The 16,998-nt window shown below is 39.4% G+C and overlaps 1 protein-coding gene across 13 annotated transcripts in view; it reads right to left on the reverse strand.

Annotated features, from left to right (window-relative positions):
• LOC128620648 (calcium/calmodulin-dependent protein kinase type II subunit beta) overlaps positions 1-16,998 on the reverse strand; it is a 74,042-nt gene continuing 57,044 nt past the window's right edge. For 7 of the 13 annotated variants that reach the window (XM_053645868.1, XM_053645870.1, XM_053645869.1 and 4 more), the window contains 6 exons: positions 16,828-16,872; positions 14,443-14,491; positions 10,081-10,156; positions 9,778-9,872; positions 5,501-5,735; positions 1-4,108 (listed from right to left, as the gene is read on the reverse strand). In XM_053645868.1, the coding sequence (XP_053501843.1) occupies positions 5,503-5,735; positions 9,778-9,872; positions 10,081-10,156; positions 14,443-14,491; positions 16,828-16,872 (498 nt within the window). In that variant the 3' untranslated portion in view covers positions 1-4,108; positions 5,501-5,502. Of the gene's footprint in view, positions 4,109-5,500; positions 5,736-9,777; positions 9,873-10,080; positions 10,157-11,724; positions 12,618-14,442; positions 14,492-16,827; positions 16,873-16,998 lie in introns of those variants that run through there. The other 6 variants (XM_053645872.1, XM_053645871.1, XM_053645878.1 and 3 more) reach the window with 2 other exon arrangements.

The raw sequence follows: 16,998 nt of genomic DNA on the forward strand, positions 1-16,998 counted from the left end.
TATAATCCTCCAAAAATGAGACCTCAATGATACATTTTTGAAGGCTCAGTGTTGTACGAATATTTTTTTTTTAAACAAACAAAAAAACAAAAGAAAACAACAACTGACTATAACCAAAAGAGGGAAATTCTGGAATTAACACTACAAATAGTTATTGGCTTGATGTTGTAAGAGCAGCAAGGTAGCACTGTATGTGAAACACAGAACTGATTCACTTCTGGTTCATTCACCCTCCACACACACACACACACACACACACACACACACACACACACACACACACACACACACACACAGAGACACACACACAGACACACACACACACACACACACAGACACACACACAGACACACACACACACACAGACACACACAGACACACACACACAGACACACACACACACACACACACACACACACACACACACACACACCCTGTTTTAGGCCATGAGGTTATATCATTCATTCCTTAACAGACTCATTCCTTAACGCTGCTTTATCTAAAATTAGTTGCCTGTTTCAGGAGGTGAAATTGCAAGATCTGCAAATACCAAAAGTCGTATTTTTGCTTAGCTGGTGAATTTCTTACGGTCTATTGCAATATGTACAGATATTGGTGGATGGGGCGAATGATTTCATACTGCCACCAGTGGGGAAATTCTCAGATAGGCATTGCATGTGCTCGGGGTGGAAAATACTTGAGTAATTGTACTCTGTTACTATACTCAATAAGTAATATTATTATTGTGGCATATTTATACTTTACCTGAGTGTTACTGAAATGGAATACTTGTTCTCATAATTAATTACAATTCTAAGAAAAACCTTACTTTTTACTACTTTGGTCTTATTTAGACCTTGCAGTTCTCTTCTTCTCTCATCTAGCCATTGAGTATATGCTAAACATGGATAGAATGGATACAGTTTAGCAATCATTTCAATTTAAGGCATCTAGTCAAGTTCAGCAACGTAAAAACTATCCACGATCGTGCTAATTTGTCATCTGCGCTGAGCTTCTCATGTTACACAATCAGTGTGTGTCTGAATATGGGTAAGAGACCAGACTGCAGTGTTGAACTACAATGGATGAACCCCCCACACACCCCCTAGCCCTGGCTCAGTAAAATGTTTCAATATGCTGGAGAAAAAGACTAGTTAGTATACAAAAGAGACGTCTCCTTTGCGTCCCTAGAAGGCATGAAAGCATGTTGAGATAAGTTTAGCTAATTTGCGATCCTTAACTGCCTATATTTGACTAAGGTAGCCATGTTTGACTAGCATCAATTCCAGTAGCTAACATAATTGGCTACTGGAATTCAAATTCTAGCTAAAGGTCAATGTTGGTTATGTACATGATATTTTACTTCAGATTAATTCTTTAGCAAACTACATAGCATTAGTCATGCACATGATCAGCAAACTTACAGAAACTGAATGATGTTTTCAGGCAAAATGGCATAGTTGCTTATAACAATTATAAATAAATAATAGAAGTTAGTTTTCATATGAAAACATGACATTACTTATTTCATCGGTTAAAAACATTTAAGTTTAACTTTTTATTACTTAAGTACATTTCAATTTTAGAAAAGTTTTTTTTTTTTTTTTTTTTTTTTTTTTAAACTTTTACTTGAGTACATTTTAGGATGCATACATCTTCACTTAAGTATAATTTCTCAGTACGTTTTCCACCCCTGGATTTAATCCATGCTGAATTCTTCCCAGGTCCACCACCAGAGACGCTAACATTATGCCAACTAACATGAAGAGGTTCAGATATTGAAAAAGTGTATCTGAAACACTCATTTCAAAGCTACCTCATGGCACATTTCAATTAGGATTGCCCAACACTGCTCAGACAACACCGAAACCCTGTACAAAAGCATGCCATACAATCATCATGACACGGTTTACTGTGATAGTCAGAATTTATCATAATCATCTTCTAGAGACAAAAATGGTCATATACACTTACAAAACTCTGAAAATCGGTAGCGGTAGCATAATTCACCAGCATTCAGTAGAAAAGAAACCAAGAATCAAATGAAAAATAAAATTCACCAAAAAATGCTGCCAAAATTCATGCAAGTTAATGGCCACCTAGATTATGTTAGCACTACATAGCTGTTTTACAAGATATCTATTTCGCTAATATTAAACTCCGTTATAGATCTCAAGGATTCCTTGCAATACTAAACACGCAGAAAGAAAGGAAAGAACAACACTACACTAGAGTATGCTGACATGCTGCTTTGATTGCTTCAAAAAAAGTTCTCACACGGTTCACCATTCACAAAGAGGTCTTCTCTGAAGTGATGTGTGGGGTTCAGAAACGTACTACAAAACCCTATTCACATTTCAGAACAAAATGTAAAAGAATTAGAGAAATAAATTGAAATAAAATCATAAAAAGAAATAAAATCAGCAGTCTTCCAGTGAATTCCAGTCTTGAGAATGAAGTGCTCCTCAGACAGTGAGATACCTTTACAAAAAAAGGCTATTTAAACTTAATTAACAGCATTTAAAAAAAAATCAGTCTCATGCACACATACACACACTTGTGTATCCCTGATACCCATGCAGTGGCTTTTTCCCATTCTTTTCATAATCTAGGAGAAATCAAATGGTGATTCTTTACTGCATACTGCAGTTTTATTGCATACTGTGTCTCATATATATGGGGAAAGCCCTTAAGCTTTCCATTCGTTTTGATTAAACTAGGTTCACATTCAAGAGGTCAAAAGAAGACTGTTCATCCCCATATCAGTGAGGAACCCATGAAATATGGCCCCATCACACACTTTCTAAAAAAAAAAAACCTAAAATAAATATTTTTTAAAAAATGCAAAAACAATGTTAATACTCTGTATATAGAGAAATAAAACTAAACAATGAATGACTAGACTTATATAAATATTTCATATACTCTCTTTATCTTAACTGTTAACCTGATGATCTAAATCCATAATGTGCCTTAATAACTCTATCTCTACGAAATCTTCCTTTAGGATTGTCCCATACTGCAGGAAATACCGTGCACACAATTCGTCGCTCTTCTTCCAAATCATTTCAAATCGCATCAATTACTCTAACAGTGCAGTCAGGCTGTGCTTCCATCCTCAATCGCGACCTTAGATTATTATAAACTATTTTAACGGGGGGACTTTTAAAAAAAAACCTCCACAAAACGACTTTCCTGGGAGCGTGCCTCAGCAAACCCATTAAAAACGCATGGGTATCAGTTAAGACATACAGTGTCCAAACGAAAATCACCTAGCTGCATGAAAGTGAGACGGACACGGTTAGCTTCGGTCTGAACGGTGCCATCTTCTTGTTTTATGTATACAGTAGTAAGGAGTCACGCATTTATACCCGCATTTTTCATGCTGCCGAAGTAAACTTCATTTGACTCAAATCGACAAATAAAACCGCCACTAGATAAAATAAAGAATCCTTGCTTCCAGGATAAGTGTTCAAATCGATTTACATCAATAATTTGACTATTTATACATTATGTTTTTGACTAAATAAACAACAGAACAACATCAATACTTTAAAATAGAAGTGGTAATAATAAAAAGTAGTAGCCATTACAACAATCATAATAAAGCTGATATAATACTTCGTTAACATGTGAGCTATTATAGTGAGGAGTGCCTGGGCACACAGGTCATAAGGCCAATGGAGACGAGAGTGAGGCAGGGAGAAGGGGATTGTGGGGGTAACAAGGCATTGAACAGGCTATAACATTGAACCTAGAGTCTGTGCTCACTCTCCTGGACTGATAATAAGTGTTTGTGAGCAGTGGGGTGTTGTGTGTGTGTGTGTGTGTGTGTGTGTTTGTGCACTGGTGCCAATGTTGCGTGTTATGTATTGCAAAGGTTTGGTGTGGAGGGGAAGTGTGGCAGGATGCGACTATCGAAGAGCAGTCCAGTAGGTGGAGACACAGGTATAGGTTTTGCATGCAGGCATGGACAGATGTGACCAGAACTGGAAGGCTGAAAGCTCCTGAGCTCTCCAATGCTGGACTCTTCCTGCCGTCCCCGCTGATCCTCCCTCTCGTTCTTCTCCCCAAGTGTCAAAACACGTCCCGCTGCTGCCATCCCACTCTATAACATACACCCGAATGTCACAGAGCCATTCAAAACACGTTATTGAGGATGGGAACAGCAGGAAAAATGGTTAACTGTAAATGTAGAAGAAATTTGTTAAAAAGATTGCTTTAAGCCTTAATTTGATGTAGTCCATGAATTTAAAAGCTTATGCCACAGCGCTGTTGAATGAATTATTCTATGTTATCGTTTCTATAGTAACATTCACAGGGATTTGTAAGGCAAATGCTGCACATAAAATGTATTGATCTTATTTAAAATAAAAAAAGGCTATTTGTTTATTTGGTGAATTTTTCTCTTTGGACATTTTTATTTAATATTTATGGAAGGAGTCTCTTTGTAACGGTATGTTTTTACGACAAGGAAATGCCTTCAGGACTTTTCTGGTTTCCAGGTAATGACAAGCTAAATTATCTTTTTTTGGTCTTTTTAACTTCAAGAGAGAGACAAAAAAAAGACAGAAGCTGATGAGGAAACAACAGTTTATAGCAGTTAAATCTGTTAAAATGAACTATAAATGGTTAAAAGCAGTATAATACTAAATTGCTCCCAATAGTTGTATGTGGGAGACAAAGTCCTCGTATTACCTTTGAGTTCCAGCTTGAAATTACTCATCAAGTGGAAAGGACCCTTTGAGGCCAAATGGCGAGTTTGGGTGGTCAACTATGAGGTTACGCAAATGGACAGTGCCACGTCAAAAAACTGCTTCAGAAAGAACTGTGTAAAAATGTTAACTGGAGTCATATAGTCACTGAAACTTTGCATTTTGCTTGTACACAAACAGTATGGGTCAATCCTTTGTATGGATTTCTGCAGGGTGAATACACCAGTCCATACAGGATTTTGTGGCGGATTTGTTTTGGCCAAAAATTCTTGATTTTGCTGCTGCTTTTTTTTTTTTAAATGTAAAAAACTAAACAATTTTTTTGTGCTTTTTGCAGAAACTACTTGAATTGACGAAATTGCAATTGCACGACATTGTTTTGTGTCTTTTGCATCAATGTTTGTTGGTAAATGAGACCTTTTTAGCTGTACTCATGTTCGCCACACGTGAATTAAAGAGGACTTCGATTCGGCCGAATGCGTGTTGTGATGATGTCACATGACGCGTCTTGGCCCAAATCTGTGGCAATTCTGAAAACTGATATACATATATCAGTGATATGCACACTGATGAGCATATAAAAAGGTTGGGCTTGGGTTTCCCAGTTGTTGGAAAATGATGTCAAACGAATGTAATGTGACACCACTGAACATTAGCGTTAACTATTTCAGATCTCCTTATCACAATGTGCACTGTCACACCCTTATACTTGATGCACTGAACATACATCAGCAAAGAGCAGGACTGCATACTAACTGGAACTCTGTGTTCTATGTGTCTGTTACCTTCACTGGAGTGGGGCAGCAGGAGCGCCCGAGCAGTGGAAATGCACATTCTGCCATTTGGAGTCACGGCGATGCCACACACGAGTCTCCTCTGACTGGCTGCTGCGCGGCCGGCCCTGGCCATCCACATATTGAGTAAGCCGGATGTAAGCGATGCAGGCGGCATCCTCGCCAATCAGGTGCACATGAGGGTTCAGGATGGTGGTGTGGATGGGCTTACTGTTCTTAGACAGCACTGGAATAGAAGTGCAAGAGTTGTTTGTCATGCCACCATGAATATACGTAGTACATTTTAATGTACAAGCCAACAACAGAAGGATTTACCATCAGGAAAAAAGGTCCTAGTTTGAAAGGCGGAACCAGTACCCATTCACAGTACACTGTTTTTTGCTGGTATAATGCTGGTGTACTGTATTGCCAGAATAGTTGTGCTTTATACTTTTCTCTGTGTAATGCTCAGCACTACCGTACAAGTTCTCTCATGTATGACGGACTATTTCAGGAGGCCTGTAACAAAGACACAGCAAGCAGCTCAAAAAGGAGTGACTGAATTCAGCGGTAACAGCAACATGGTATTGTGCAGGGCTCTCATGGGCATTTGCTGGAGTGGGGCTGGCTGAGCACCAGTGTTTGACTGCCATGGATGAAAGACTCTTGCAACAACTCCCCACAGTCAAGCAACATCCACAAGGCACCACCAAGAGCCCAATTTATACACCAGCATGCTCAAACCCCTTCTAGTTGCTGTCTCCACAGGGAGCAATCAAAAAGATAAGATTGTAAGCAACGTCCTTGTACACATCTACTCCTAGCTGGGTTTTTCCATTGCTCTCTCACTAGCACTGTTAACCAGTTACATTTAGTCAACCAGTACTGGTTGCCACTACCACTTTTACTATGACCTTTAGAAGAAAATTTAAGACTGTCCCAATCTTCAACGCCTTTTTTTTTTTTTTTTTCAGATTTGCCTGCTGGCACAGCTGCTTCTACCTTCCACACTGCTCAATCTATATCCATGGACACATGCTGCCATCTCAACTGATGCCTTCCAGCTGCTGTCTGTCTGACATTCTCCAGTCTGAAAGAACAGTGTTTTACAGCACTGAGCGAAAATGGAGGAATTCCAATTCAGGAGTGCCTGATTCTGATACATCTCTTCTGTTGCTAACACCAAAACCAATTCTTCCACCACATGATCCTTCTCTTCCTTGCTTAACCCCCCTCCTACCCAGAAAATCACTGGCATTGAGACATCCATCAGTCTTCTAGACATGGTGGAACAAACCCACACTCAGAATGTGTGTCGAACTTTGTGCATATTCAATGCATTCTCCCAAGTGTGACGTCCTTACAGTCACTGAAACTTGTACACAATGCCTATGTTTTCTGTCCTCATCCTCCATGACTGTCTGCTTGTCTTTGACACTGTGAAACACCATATCCTTATTTCCACTTGTGCTGATTTGGGAACAAAGAGATGCAATATAACCTGGTTCTTGTACCTACAGGATCAATTCTGATCATTCTTGGACTTGTACAAACTAGCCTTTGTGTCTTGTCTACCTTATGAATTTGCCAGATGCTAGATTTCAGGTTTGTACATTGATCTGGATAACAGAATACACTATATGGCCAAAAGTATGTGGACACCTGACCATAACACCCATACGTAGGCATTTCCCCAAACTGTTGCCACAAAACTGGAAGCAGAGTTGTTTAGAATGTCTTTGTATGCTGCAGAATTAAGATTTCCCTTCACTGGAAGGTGCCCAGACATGTTCTAGCAGGAAAATGCCGCTGTGCACAAAGCGAGATCTGTGAAGACATGGTTTGCCAAGGTTGGTGTGGAAGAATTCAAGTGGCCTGCACAGAGCCCTGACCTCATCTACACTGAATACCTTTGGGATGAATTGGGATGATGGATGTGCACCAGCATCAGTGCCCAACCTTTTGCACTCTTGTGGCTGAATGGGAACATATCCCCATAGCCATGTTCCAAATTCTACTGGAAAGCCTTCTAAGAAGATTGACAGCAGCAAAGGGAAAACACCTCAATATTAATGCCCATGTTTTTGAAATGGGATATTCAATACTCAGGTGTTCACCAACTCTTGGCCATGTAGTGTATGTAAAATGAATGCATGTAAATGTTTACAACATAATGCCTGTTCGCTCAAACTCAAATTACCTTTACTGTTTATCCTTTATCTGACCCCCTGCCTATAACTTGTCAATATAACCACTCACCTGTTTTCAAGTCTGTGTGTTTGTGAAATAACTTAATAAGTAATTTGCGCTATGTCTTATCCAGGTTTTTAGAAAAATATTATAAGTGAATAAAAACGGATGCAGCCTTATTTAGGAAATGTATTAATTGTATTAGTTTTTTTTAGATTGACTATATACTGTCCCATTTTGTGAGTCTTCGGCTAAAAATGTCTGTTAAATAAATTCATTTACAGTCCCCTCTGAAAGTATTGGAACAGCAAAAACAATTCTGTGGTTTCCGCTATACATTGAAGACATTTGGGTTTGAGATCAAAAGATGACTGTGAGATCAGGATTTCAGCTTTCATCTAGATGTGTTTAAACAACTTAGAACATTGCACCTTTTGTTTGAACCCACCCATTTTTTCACGTAATCTAAAATATTGGAACATGTGAACAATAGGTGTTTCTCGTTGCCCAGGTGTGCCGTGTTAGATTGATTGTTTAAAGAATTAATAGCTTTGAATGTCTACTCTTGGTTTGAACCCTAGGTTTCACCTGTGAAGCCTGCATTTGTTGTTAAAAAAGGATAAACCAACATGAAGACCAGAGAGCTGTCTATGGGAGAAAAGCAAGCCACTGTGAAGCTTAGAAAACTGAGAAAATCAATCAGAGCAATTACACAAGCACTGGGCATAGCCAGTACAACAATTTGGAATGTCATGAAAAAGAAAGAAACCACTGGTGTACTAACAACCATACATGGAACAGGTCGGCCAAGGAACACAACAGCAGTTGATGACAGAAACATTGTGAGAGCTTTGAAGAAAAACCCAAAAACAAGATACATCCCCAACAACCACTACAGGGCAGGAGTGACGGTATCACAAGCCACCATTCAAAGAAGACTTCAAGTACAGAAATATAGAGGCCATACCACAAGGTGCAAACTACTCATGAGCAGTAAGAATCGGAAAGCCAGATTGGAATTTGCAAAGAAATACAGAGATGATCCACAAAATTTCTGGAACCAAGATTAACCTCTATGTGATGGAATGGCCAAATCGTGGATAAAGAAAGGATCTGCTCATGATCCAAAACATAGAAGCTCATCTGTCAAGCATGGTGGAAGTAATGGCATGGCTTGGGCTTGCATGACTGCTTCTGGAACAGGCTCACAGATCTTTATCGATGATGTAATTAATGGTAGCAGCAGAATCAATTCAGAAGTCTACAGAAACAATCTGTCTTCCAATTTACACAGAAATGCATCCAAATGAAAGGAACTTCATCATACAGCAAGACAATGACCCACAAAGCATTGCCAACACAACAAAGGACTTCATCAAGGGGAAAACGTGGATAGTTTTACCCAGAACTTAACCCAGTTGAGCATGCATTTCACCTCCTGAAGAGGAGACTGAAGGGAGAAATCTCCCAAAACAAACAACTGAAAGAGACTGCTATAAAAGCCTGGAAAACAACACACACACAAAAATGCAACAGTTTGGTGATGTCAGTGGATCACCAGCTTGATGCAATTATTTCAAGCAAGGGATATGTAACCAAATATTGTGTGTTATTTACTTTAAGACTATCTGTTACTAAACATTTGCTCACCTAAACATTGGGTGGTCTGCCACCAAAGGTGTTGTTTAACACTTGTAGATGTAAATATGAGGAAATTAAATTCTAATCTATCGTCTCAGATTCATCTTTTGATCTCAAACCCAAATGTCTTCAATGTATAGTGAAAACAACAGAATTGGCATTACTCTTCCAGTACGTTCAGAGGGGAATGTAGATGGCAATCCCAAAAACATCTGTGGCTTGAAGTGACAAAGATGCACTAGGTTTTTGATCACAGATAAAGATAAGTTCTTGTTAGTGTACTGGCACTTTTAGATTCTACAATAGTGAGAAAATGAAAGAATGTCTGAGTTGGTCTGAGGTGTCCTTTTCTGGACTCTGGTAAATTCTATACATGGTAAATATGCATAAATTCATAGGACCATGAGCAGGGCAAAATGTGTATTTTATAACTTTGAAGATCATTTTAGCTGACTTACAGTTCTCAAAGTAGAATCGATGGAAGTCCATGCCCTCTACTAGGTTACCCAAGGCCTCGGGTTCAAACGAAGTAAGTCCAGGGTCACAGATCTTCCTGTTAAAAAAAAAAAAACAAGCATAATTTATACATTATTGTTGCCAGTCAACCAGTGGTGATGGCTATTTCTGCACATAGTCACAATATGACTCTATGGAACACTCATACTGTGTTCCATGATCAGGTCTGAGATCAGGACACATTTTCAATAGGTTGTATATATTATTGCAAGCTAATAATAGCACACTAGGACACAGTGACTCACGCGTAGGCCTCAAAGTCCCCATTGTTCACAGCCTCAATTAGCTGCTCTGTGATCTTAATGATCTCCTGTTTGCGTGCTGGACAGGGAACACAAAAACCCAGCACTCAGTCACACAAGACAAATAGTAAACACTCAAATGTTTTTTCTTTCTTTCATACACTGGAAAAAAAATTCAGGAGGCACATCTGGAATACTTATTATGTGCTCAACAGGCTCATAAGCAGTATGGACGTATTTTCAAAGAGAATGTATGTTGGAAATTGTAAACAAAACAAAAAAAAGCCTTTGTACAGTATCTTGGGTATCTTTTCCATAATGGTTTCAGAATATTATATGCAGAGAAACAGTTGCACAGAAACTATTTAAAATATATATATATATATATATATATATATATATATATATATATATATATATATATATATATATATATAAGCTTTGTTTTAATAGGGCAGTAAAATAAAAATGCTTTTGTAAGATTGATCACCAACTACATTTCTTATTCTTATAAAGCTTGGTAGAGGAAACAGTTGCTGCAACCCTTCCAGTGAACAGCCACAGATCAGAAATAGTACATCGTAGACTCGTGCACTCACCTGACTGCATCTCATGCAAAACACTTGATCCAGGCATTCATTCCTTGGCTCATTCCTTCTTCCCCTCATGCCACTATCTTCTACTCATATTTATGCACATACAGTAACCACACATTATGCCTAAAAATGTGTCACTCCAGAACATCTATGGATATTCAAATTCAATCCACAAACCCTGTACTATAATACAAATGCCTCTTTTTTTGTGATAGTCCTCATCAAAGAACACAGTGCATTCTCTCTCTCTCTCCAACCCTTTCTTGTTCTGGGTTTTACTTCCCTTTTTAAGAGTATGAAGCTCCAACAGCTCAGTGTGCTATTCCTGTCTCTTGCTTCCCAGATAAAGCTTAGGCCTTTAGTCCTCCTTCCCTCTCTCTATCTCCCTCCCTCCTTTTGTAATTTCCTGTTCCGCAACAGAGCGCTTAGTGGCCGGGTTTCTTGACAAATCTTACTGTTTCTTCATCTCTAGCTGGCACAGAAGGGCAGGCTGGATGATTTAGCAGCCTTTACTGCAACTCTATTTCATCACTGTCAAAAACCAAAGGTAGCTGAGAACAAATGCACTAACCCAGCATTTAACTCTGCAGCAGGGTTAAATATCACATATAACCACTTCCAGCATTGGGAATACCACTCTAGACATTTAAGAAGGAACTGTGCTCTTATCTAGGAGAGTCCACCAGTTTGGATGGTAACTGAAAAAGCCTGAGTGCAATGAAAAAATGAGACAGAGAGGAGGAGGATTGGGGGAAACTCCAGGTTGGAAGTGTGCAAGGGAGGTATATAAGGCAGTCACAAAACACTGAAGTGGATGGATATGTAGATTTGGACACATACAGTAGGAAAACCAAGAGGGAAAAAAAGGGGAAAAAAAGTATAAAAGGTTGGCTCAGGGTTACTGATCAGAAGGATGTGCATTCAAATCCCAGCTCAGCCAAGATGCCACTGTTAATCAAGTCCCTTAACCCTCAACTGTGCAGCTGTATCCTACCTCAAATGGAAAATGATCTGGATAAAAGCATCATCCAAATTAACAAAATGTAAATAGAATAAGAAGCAAAATATAGCTGTGGAATTCTTAAAAAAAAAACTTTTTTAAGAGGTTGAAGGTTGAATCACTGAGCATGTGCAGAACTTCAAGTCTGAACCTTGCTTGTGAGCAGCAGTGAGCCAAATGGGTGGGCTCTATTCGATCTTTGCATAGGGAGGGTATGGAAGGGTGGGGCCAGACAAGGCTCCTCCCTTCACTTCTGGGCAAGGCTGCAGGTCTGGAGGCTCTGCACACACAGCCCAAGATGTGGGCATGGAGGGAGTGAGTAGGGGACAAGGAAGAAATAAGTCCAGGCTGAAGGGAAAAGGACAGTAGAGATGCCTGGAAAATTTCATCACATGCTGGCCAAGGGATCCTCATGCAGTTAAAAGGGCCAAAACATACGCAACACAAGCACAGTTGGACCATTTTTAGGAGTGTGCAGAAATGGCAAGTAAAATGGAAGAGCTCTTAATGTGGCTAACCTTCTGGCCTGCTGGCAGAGTTAGAATATAGCACAAGTGTTCCTCCAACATTATGACTCAGTGGAAAACTCTAATCTAGCCCTCATTAAAGTATTCAGGAGCCTGATACTCCTCAAGCTAAAGTGTTATTACACGCTAAGCTGCCTAAGATTACCTAGATCCATCACAGCAAATCTGATCCAGTGACATTTCAGAGTAGGGTGACATGATCAAAACGTCCAAAAATACACTATTTCTGAAGTTCAGAAAGGTCTTGTTACTTTTCACAATCCAAAAAACGTGACTGTAGGAGTAGCAAGTCTACACACCAAGCCAAACTGAGCTGACTGGTGGAAATGCACTGGAACTTACAGAAAACAGCAGGGCCTGGAGATGACTGTCTGCGCTCTGAGACAGCCTTAAGTGAGCTGCTGTCTATGCTTTTTCCTATTGAGTGGCAGGGAATAAAGTGGGGAGAGACAGAAAAAAGACAGCACTGATAAAAGATGACCCTGGAGTACAGTCTAATTGGGGATGGAGATGGGATTCAGACATTTAACAAAAATGACAGCAGTCTAGTTTGAGTTCACGCAAGTCATGCCACAGAAATGCTGATCTACATGAACAACCCCATTCTACTTTTTCTGATTGCTAAACACATATGTACTTGAATATTTACCTATCTTTATTCAGGTTTAAACCCAAAATGGGTGTGGCCTACACAAGAAGGTTTAAAAATAAATAAATAAATAAATAAATAAGAACCATGCCACTATGCCCCTGGAAACACTAGAACAAGGTTTTTTTTTCTTCCATACATGGTAGCACTATCAGCACAATGTGGGAATTCTGGCTCTGACAGTTCGTCAACCTCAGCTACATCACTTAAGTTCATAATTGTTCTCAACCAGTGAGCGTTTTTAATTCACACTCGCACAGTTATGCCTGAAATATATATAGACAAATTTAGTTGGTTCTAAATTTATAACATATAAGCCATTATTAGCCTAATTTAAACCACTATGTCCCTGACCAGGCAGTTACTAAGGATGAATGAGTGAAAGCTGTAACTGCATCGCACCGCGCCACACGTACATATTAATGTATGTGGTCTTTCTTTGTACCACGAGCTTCATATCGGACAGCTCGCTCATGCCAAAGACGAAAGTTAAAACTCCTGCTTGCATTACTTTTTCATGGGATCCCAATCCTGATGCACACCTCTTGTCTCAATCAGATCCCCTGTGAACCTTTCTGGCACGCTTTCCAGAAAGCAAAACTAACTGTCTGCCTCATATTTGAATCTGTATTTGTTTAGGACACATTATTTGTTCATTATGAATAATGTATTTGTATTCAGTTACATCCACAGTGCACATATAGTATATGAGCACGTATGCCTGCTGCTACATTGATTTCACTCACAGCCTCTTTCTTAGTCTTGTTTCCAAAATTGAAAGTATTACATTCAAGGTGACCTTGTAGTGTTCCTGACTGTCCCTCCCTGGAGAGCAATATTCAGAGATAGGGAGACAGAGGTTTAGCTAACTTTCTGTATTAAAACTGGTTCAATAGCCAATAGATTTGATGCATTTTGCACTTTGTCCTTCAGGACAAAAAATCCAAACATGTAATGTGCTGTAATGACCAGGCTTCTGACATTATATAGGTTTATACTAGCACATTTAAATGGGGAATTTGTTTTACAGACAGGCCATCGAAGCACTTATATGTCCTGCAGTGTGATCTAGTTTCACATACTATTCACAAAATATAATATTTGTGCTTGCCTATAATTAGGCTCATTAAAGAAGATTTGAAAAGATAAGATTCAAGCAAGTACCAAGGCCACTACAAAACAAAATCACAGGGTAGAAGTCTGTACGAGAATCACTTCATTGTTGCTGCACTTCTTCAAGCTTGATTCCCTTATTACAGAACACTGTGAACAGAAAACCACACGTATCCAGGCAAAACATTTTTGTTTGTGAATTAGCTGGCTAATTTAATCAATTTGGGAATTAGCTAGCTAATTTCTAATTTAAAGGTACACTCCAATATTTTTACTGGTCTTACTCTTACAAATATCACGATCAAGGTACGATGTAAATAACTGTTGAAACGAGTGATCAAAGCAAAAACCACAGGTCTGTGCTAGACTCCTTGTGTTGTGTTTATATCCCGTCTGTCAGTCATGCTATAGACACACCCCCAACAGCCCTTCACTCCACCCACTGCTAAACAGCAGCGTGTGTGAAAAGATAAAGCCTACCTTTAACATCCTCATCTTCGATTGTGGTGTTGCTGCTGTCCGAGGACTCCTACAGGACAGACACACATCACTGATTACCATCTGCTCTGTCCATTCAGAAACACACACACACACACACACGCACAACTAAAAACACATGACAACCGATTTAGCACAAGTAATGCTGCTATACAAATAAATGAGGACCATCATCACCACAAATGGAACTGGATACAGTCGGCTTTGAATGAACGCATGAGAACACTGCAAACATTGACAGCGCTGACAGTAGCAGCTGGAATTCAGCCACAGACGTATTGCTTTATTAAGTGAAGACAGTTCTGACAGTTATCCCAAAATCTAAATAAGCTCACATACATTTGAAAGCTTATTCTCCAGCTAGCCATCTGGTGAGGCTTTAAATAAACTCTCACGTTTCTGAAACACTTTCCCCAGATGGCAGCAGAGAACACACAGCTGTTTATTTCACCCCCACCATCCCACCTCAATGCACCTACCCACTCATACACACACACACACACACACACACACAAAACACACCACGCACTCTTAATAGCTCGCATTAATCTTTGACACATACAGCATACTGATGCTTTTGAGCATCCCCAACCCCAAGCCGGTATCATTATCTGAAAGTTCCTGTGTGTTGGTTATCTGCCTAATGCACACACAGCGTAGAGGCTGGACGACACACACACTGGCTATCGGGCTGAGGCAGGCGAGCTGGAGCACAAAGAAACAGAAACACTGCAAAAACAGCACTGCTCCTGAAGAGAGCAGTGGCCATACAGATGGAGGCCAGAGAGTGACATGGACTGTGAATATGGTGGTTTATCATGTAGCAATTAGTGCACTTGATTTGAGTGCTAACAAAGAAATAGCTGATGGTAAGAGGGAAAAGTTGAACCGTTTGGCAAACTCAGAGGCAAACAGATGGACTTAGGACAGTTTTATGAAAAATAAATAAAAAAACAAACAGTAGTGTATTATAAAGCCTGTCTACCATTAAAGTTAACATGAGTTAAAAGCAAAAGGTTTAACCAAAATTAAATCAGCCATGACATATTTGCTGTCTGCTCTCTGCTTCTTACGTTTTCCACTGAGTCTAATGTTGCTAACAGGCACAGTGGCTTGCAGAAATTATTTACCCTCCTTTGATCTTTTCCACATTTTGTCTTGTTACATCCTAGAACTGATGACATGGATTACATGTCATGAATCGACACAAAATAGCCCATAACATTAAAGTGGCCGAAATACTAATATAGTTTTAAAAAGTATTTATAAATAAATTTTAAAAGGGTTGTAATTGCATAAGTATTCACCCCCAGTTGATGTGAAACCCTTACATTAGTTCTGCAACCATATAATCCCAACGAAGTCCATTTCAGCTCTACACTACAAAATGTTTAAGGGGGGGAGGGGGGGGGATACTTATGAAAGACACTGTAACGGAAGCGTTTAGCTACCGGTTTATCACGTTTGCTTCATAAAATAGCACAGTAAGTATTAAAAAGGTTCATTATAGGAATGACTTCTCTATTGTACAATTCCAGTTTTGAGGCAGAGGCTTGCAGAGTGATACCAAATCGTGCTAAGAAAAAAGTGATTTGGCTTCAACTGTAGCTGACGGTTTTTAGCTAGAAGATATCTTTTTTACAGGCTTGTAGTCAAGACTGCCATTGTGAAGTCTAAGACAAGTCCAAGACCAAGACTTAAGGGTGTTGGGGCCAAGTCAAGATCGAATCCAATATAAGCAAGGGCGAGACCGCAAAACATCAAATCCTTTTCAGGGCCAAGCTTTTCCTTCAACTAGTTGGCTTCATTTCTGCACTGCATCAGTGATTAGACTGTTTACTACAAGAAGGAATTGCTTCTTGTCAAACCTTATTCGAAAAGAAAACACGAGTATCATTTGTACAAACTCTTGGCTGAGACCAAGACCATATTTAGTGAGACCAATGCCCAAGACTGTGACAAGTCCAAGTACAAATGCTACTAAGTTAAAAAAAAAAAAAATTGTCTCAAGGCCGGTTCAAGGCTCTTAGTGATACCAAAGTGTTTGCACAAGTCTACAGTGACTAAAGCACCAAACATATCTTGACAATTTGGTTACATATGAAATAAGTGAGAAACTGTTGACATTTCACTCTAATTTCCACTGAGGCAATAAATTAAGATGAATTCAAATGTCTTGACTGTCTTGCACCTGTATTTTTAACTGAAGATATTACTTATATTTAGATCTGTTTGTATCTGAGAAAAAGGATGACAAAACACTTTCCTACTCCAAAGAATGAACTGACATCAGAGACGACAAAGATAGAGAAGGGTTAAGAAAAAAAAACGTAAATATGGATGGAGAGGGCGTGGGGAAGGATGTACCTTGATCCCATCCACCGGGTTATGGATAACAGTGGTCTGAGCCTCCTATAGAAAGAGAGCGAGAAGGAAAGGCAAAGGATGGCAAGACCAAGAGAGACAGAGACAGAGAGAAAAGGGAAGAGGAGAAAGAGCAAAAACAAACAAAGTGTAGATGAGAGATGGAGAGAGTAA

Source organism: Ictalurus furcatus, chromosome 16, assembly GCF_023375685.1.
Source record: "Ictalurus furcatus strain D&B chromosome 16, Billie_1.0, whole genome shotgun sequence".
NCBI classification, from domain to species: Eukaryota; Metazoa; Chordata; class Actinopteri; order Siluriformes; family Ictaluridae; genus Ictalurus; species Ictalurus furcatus.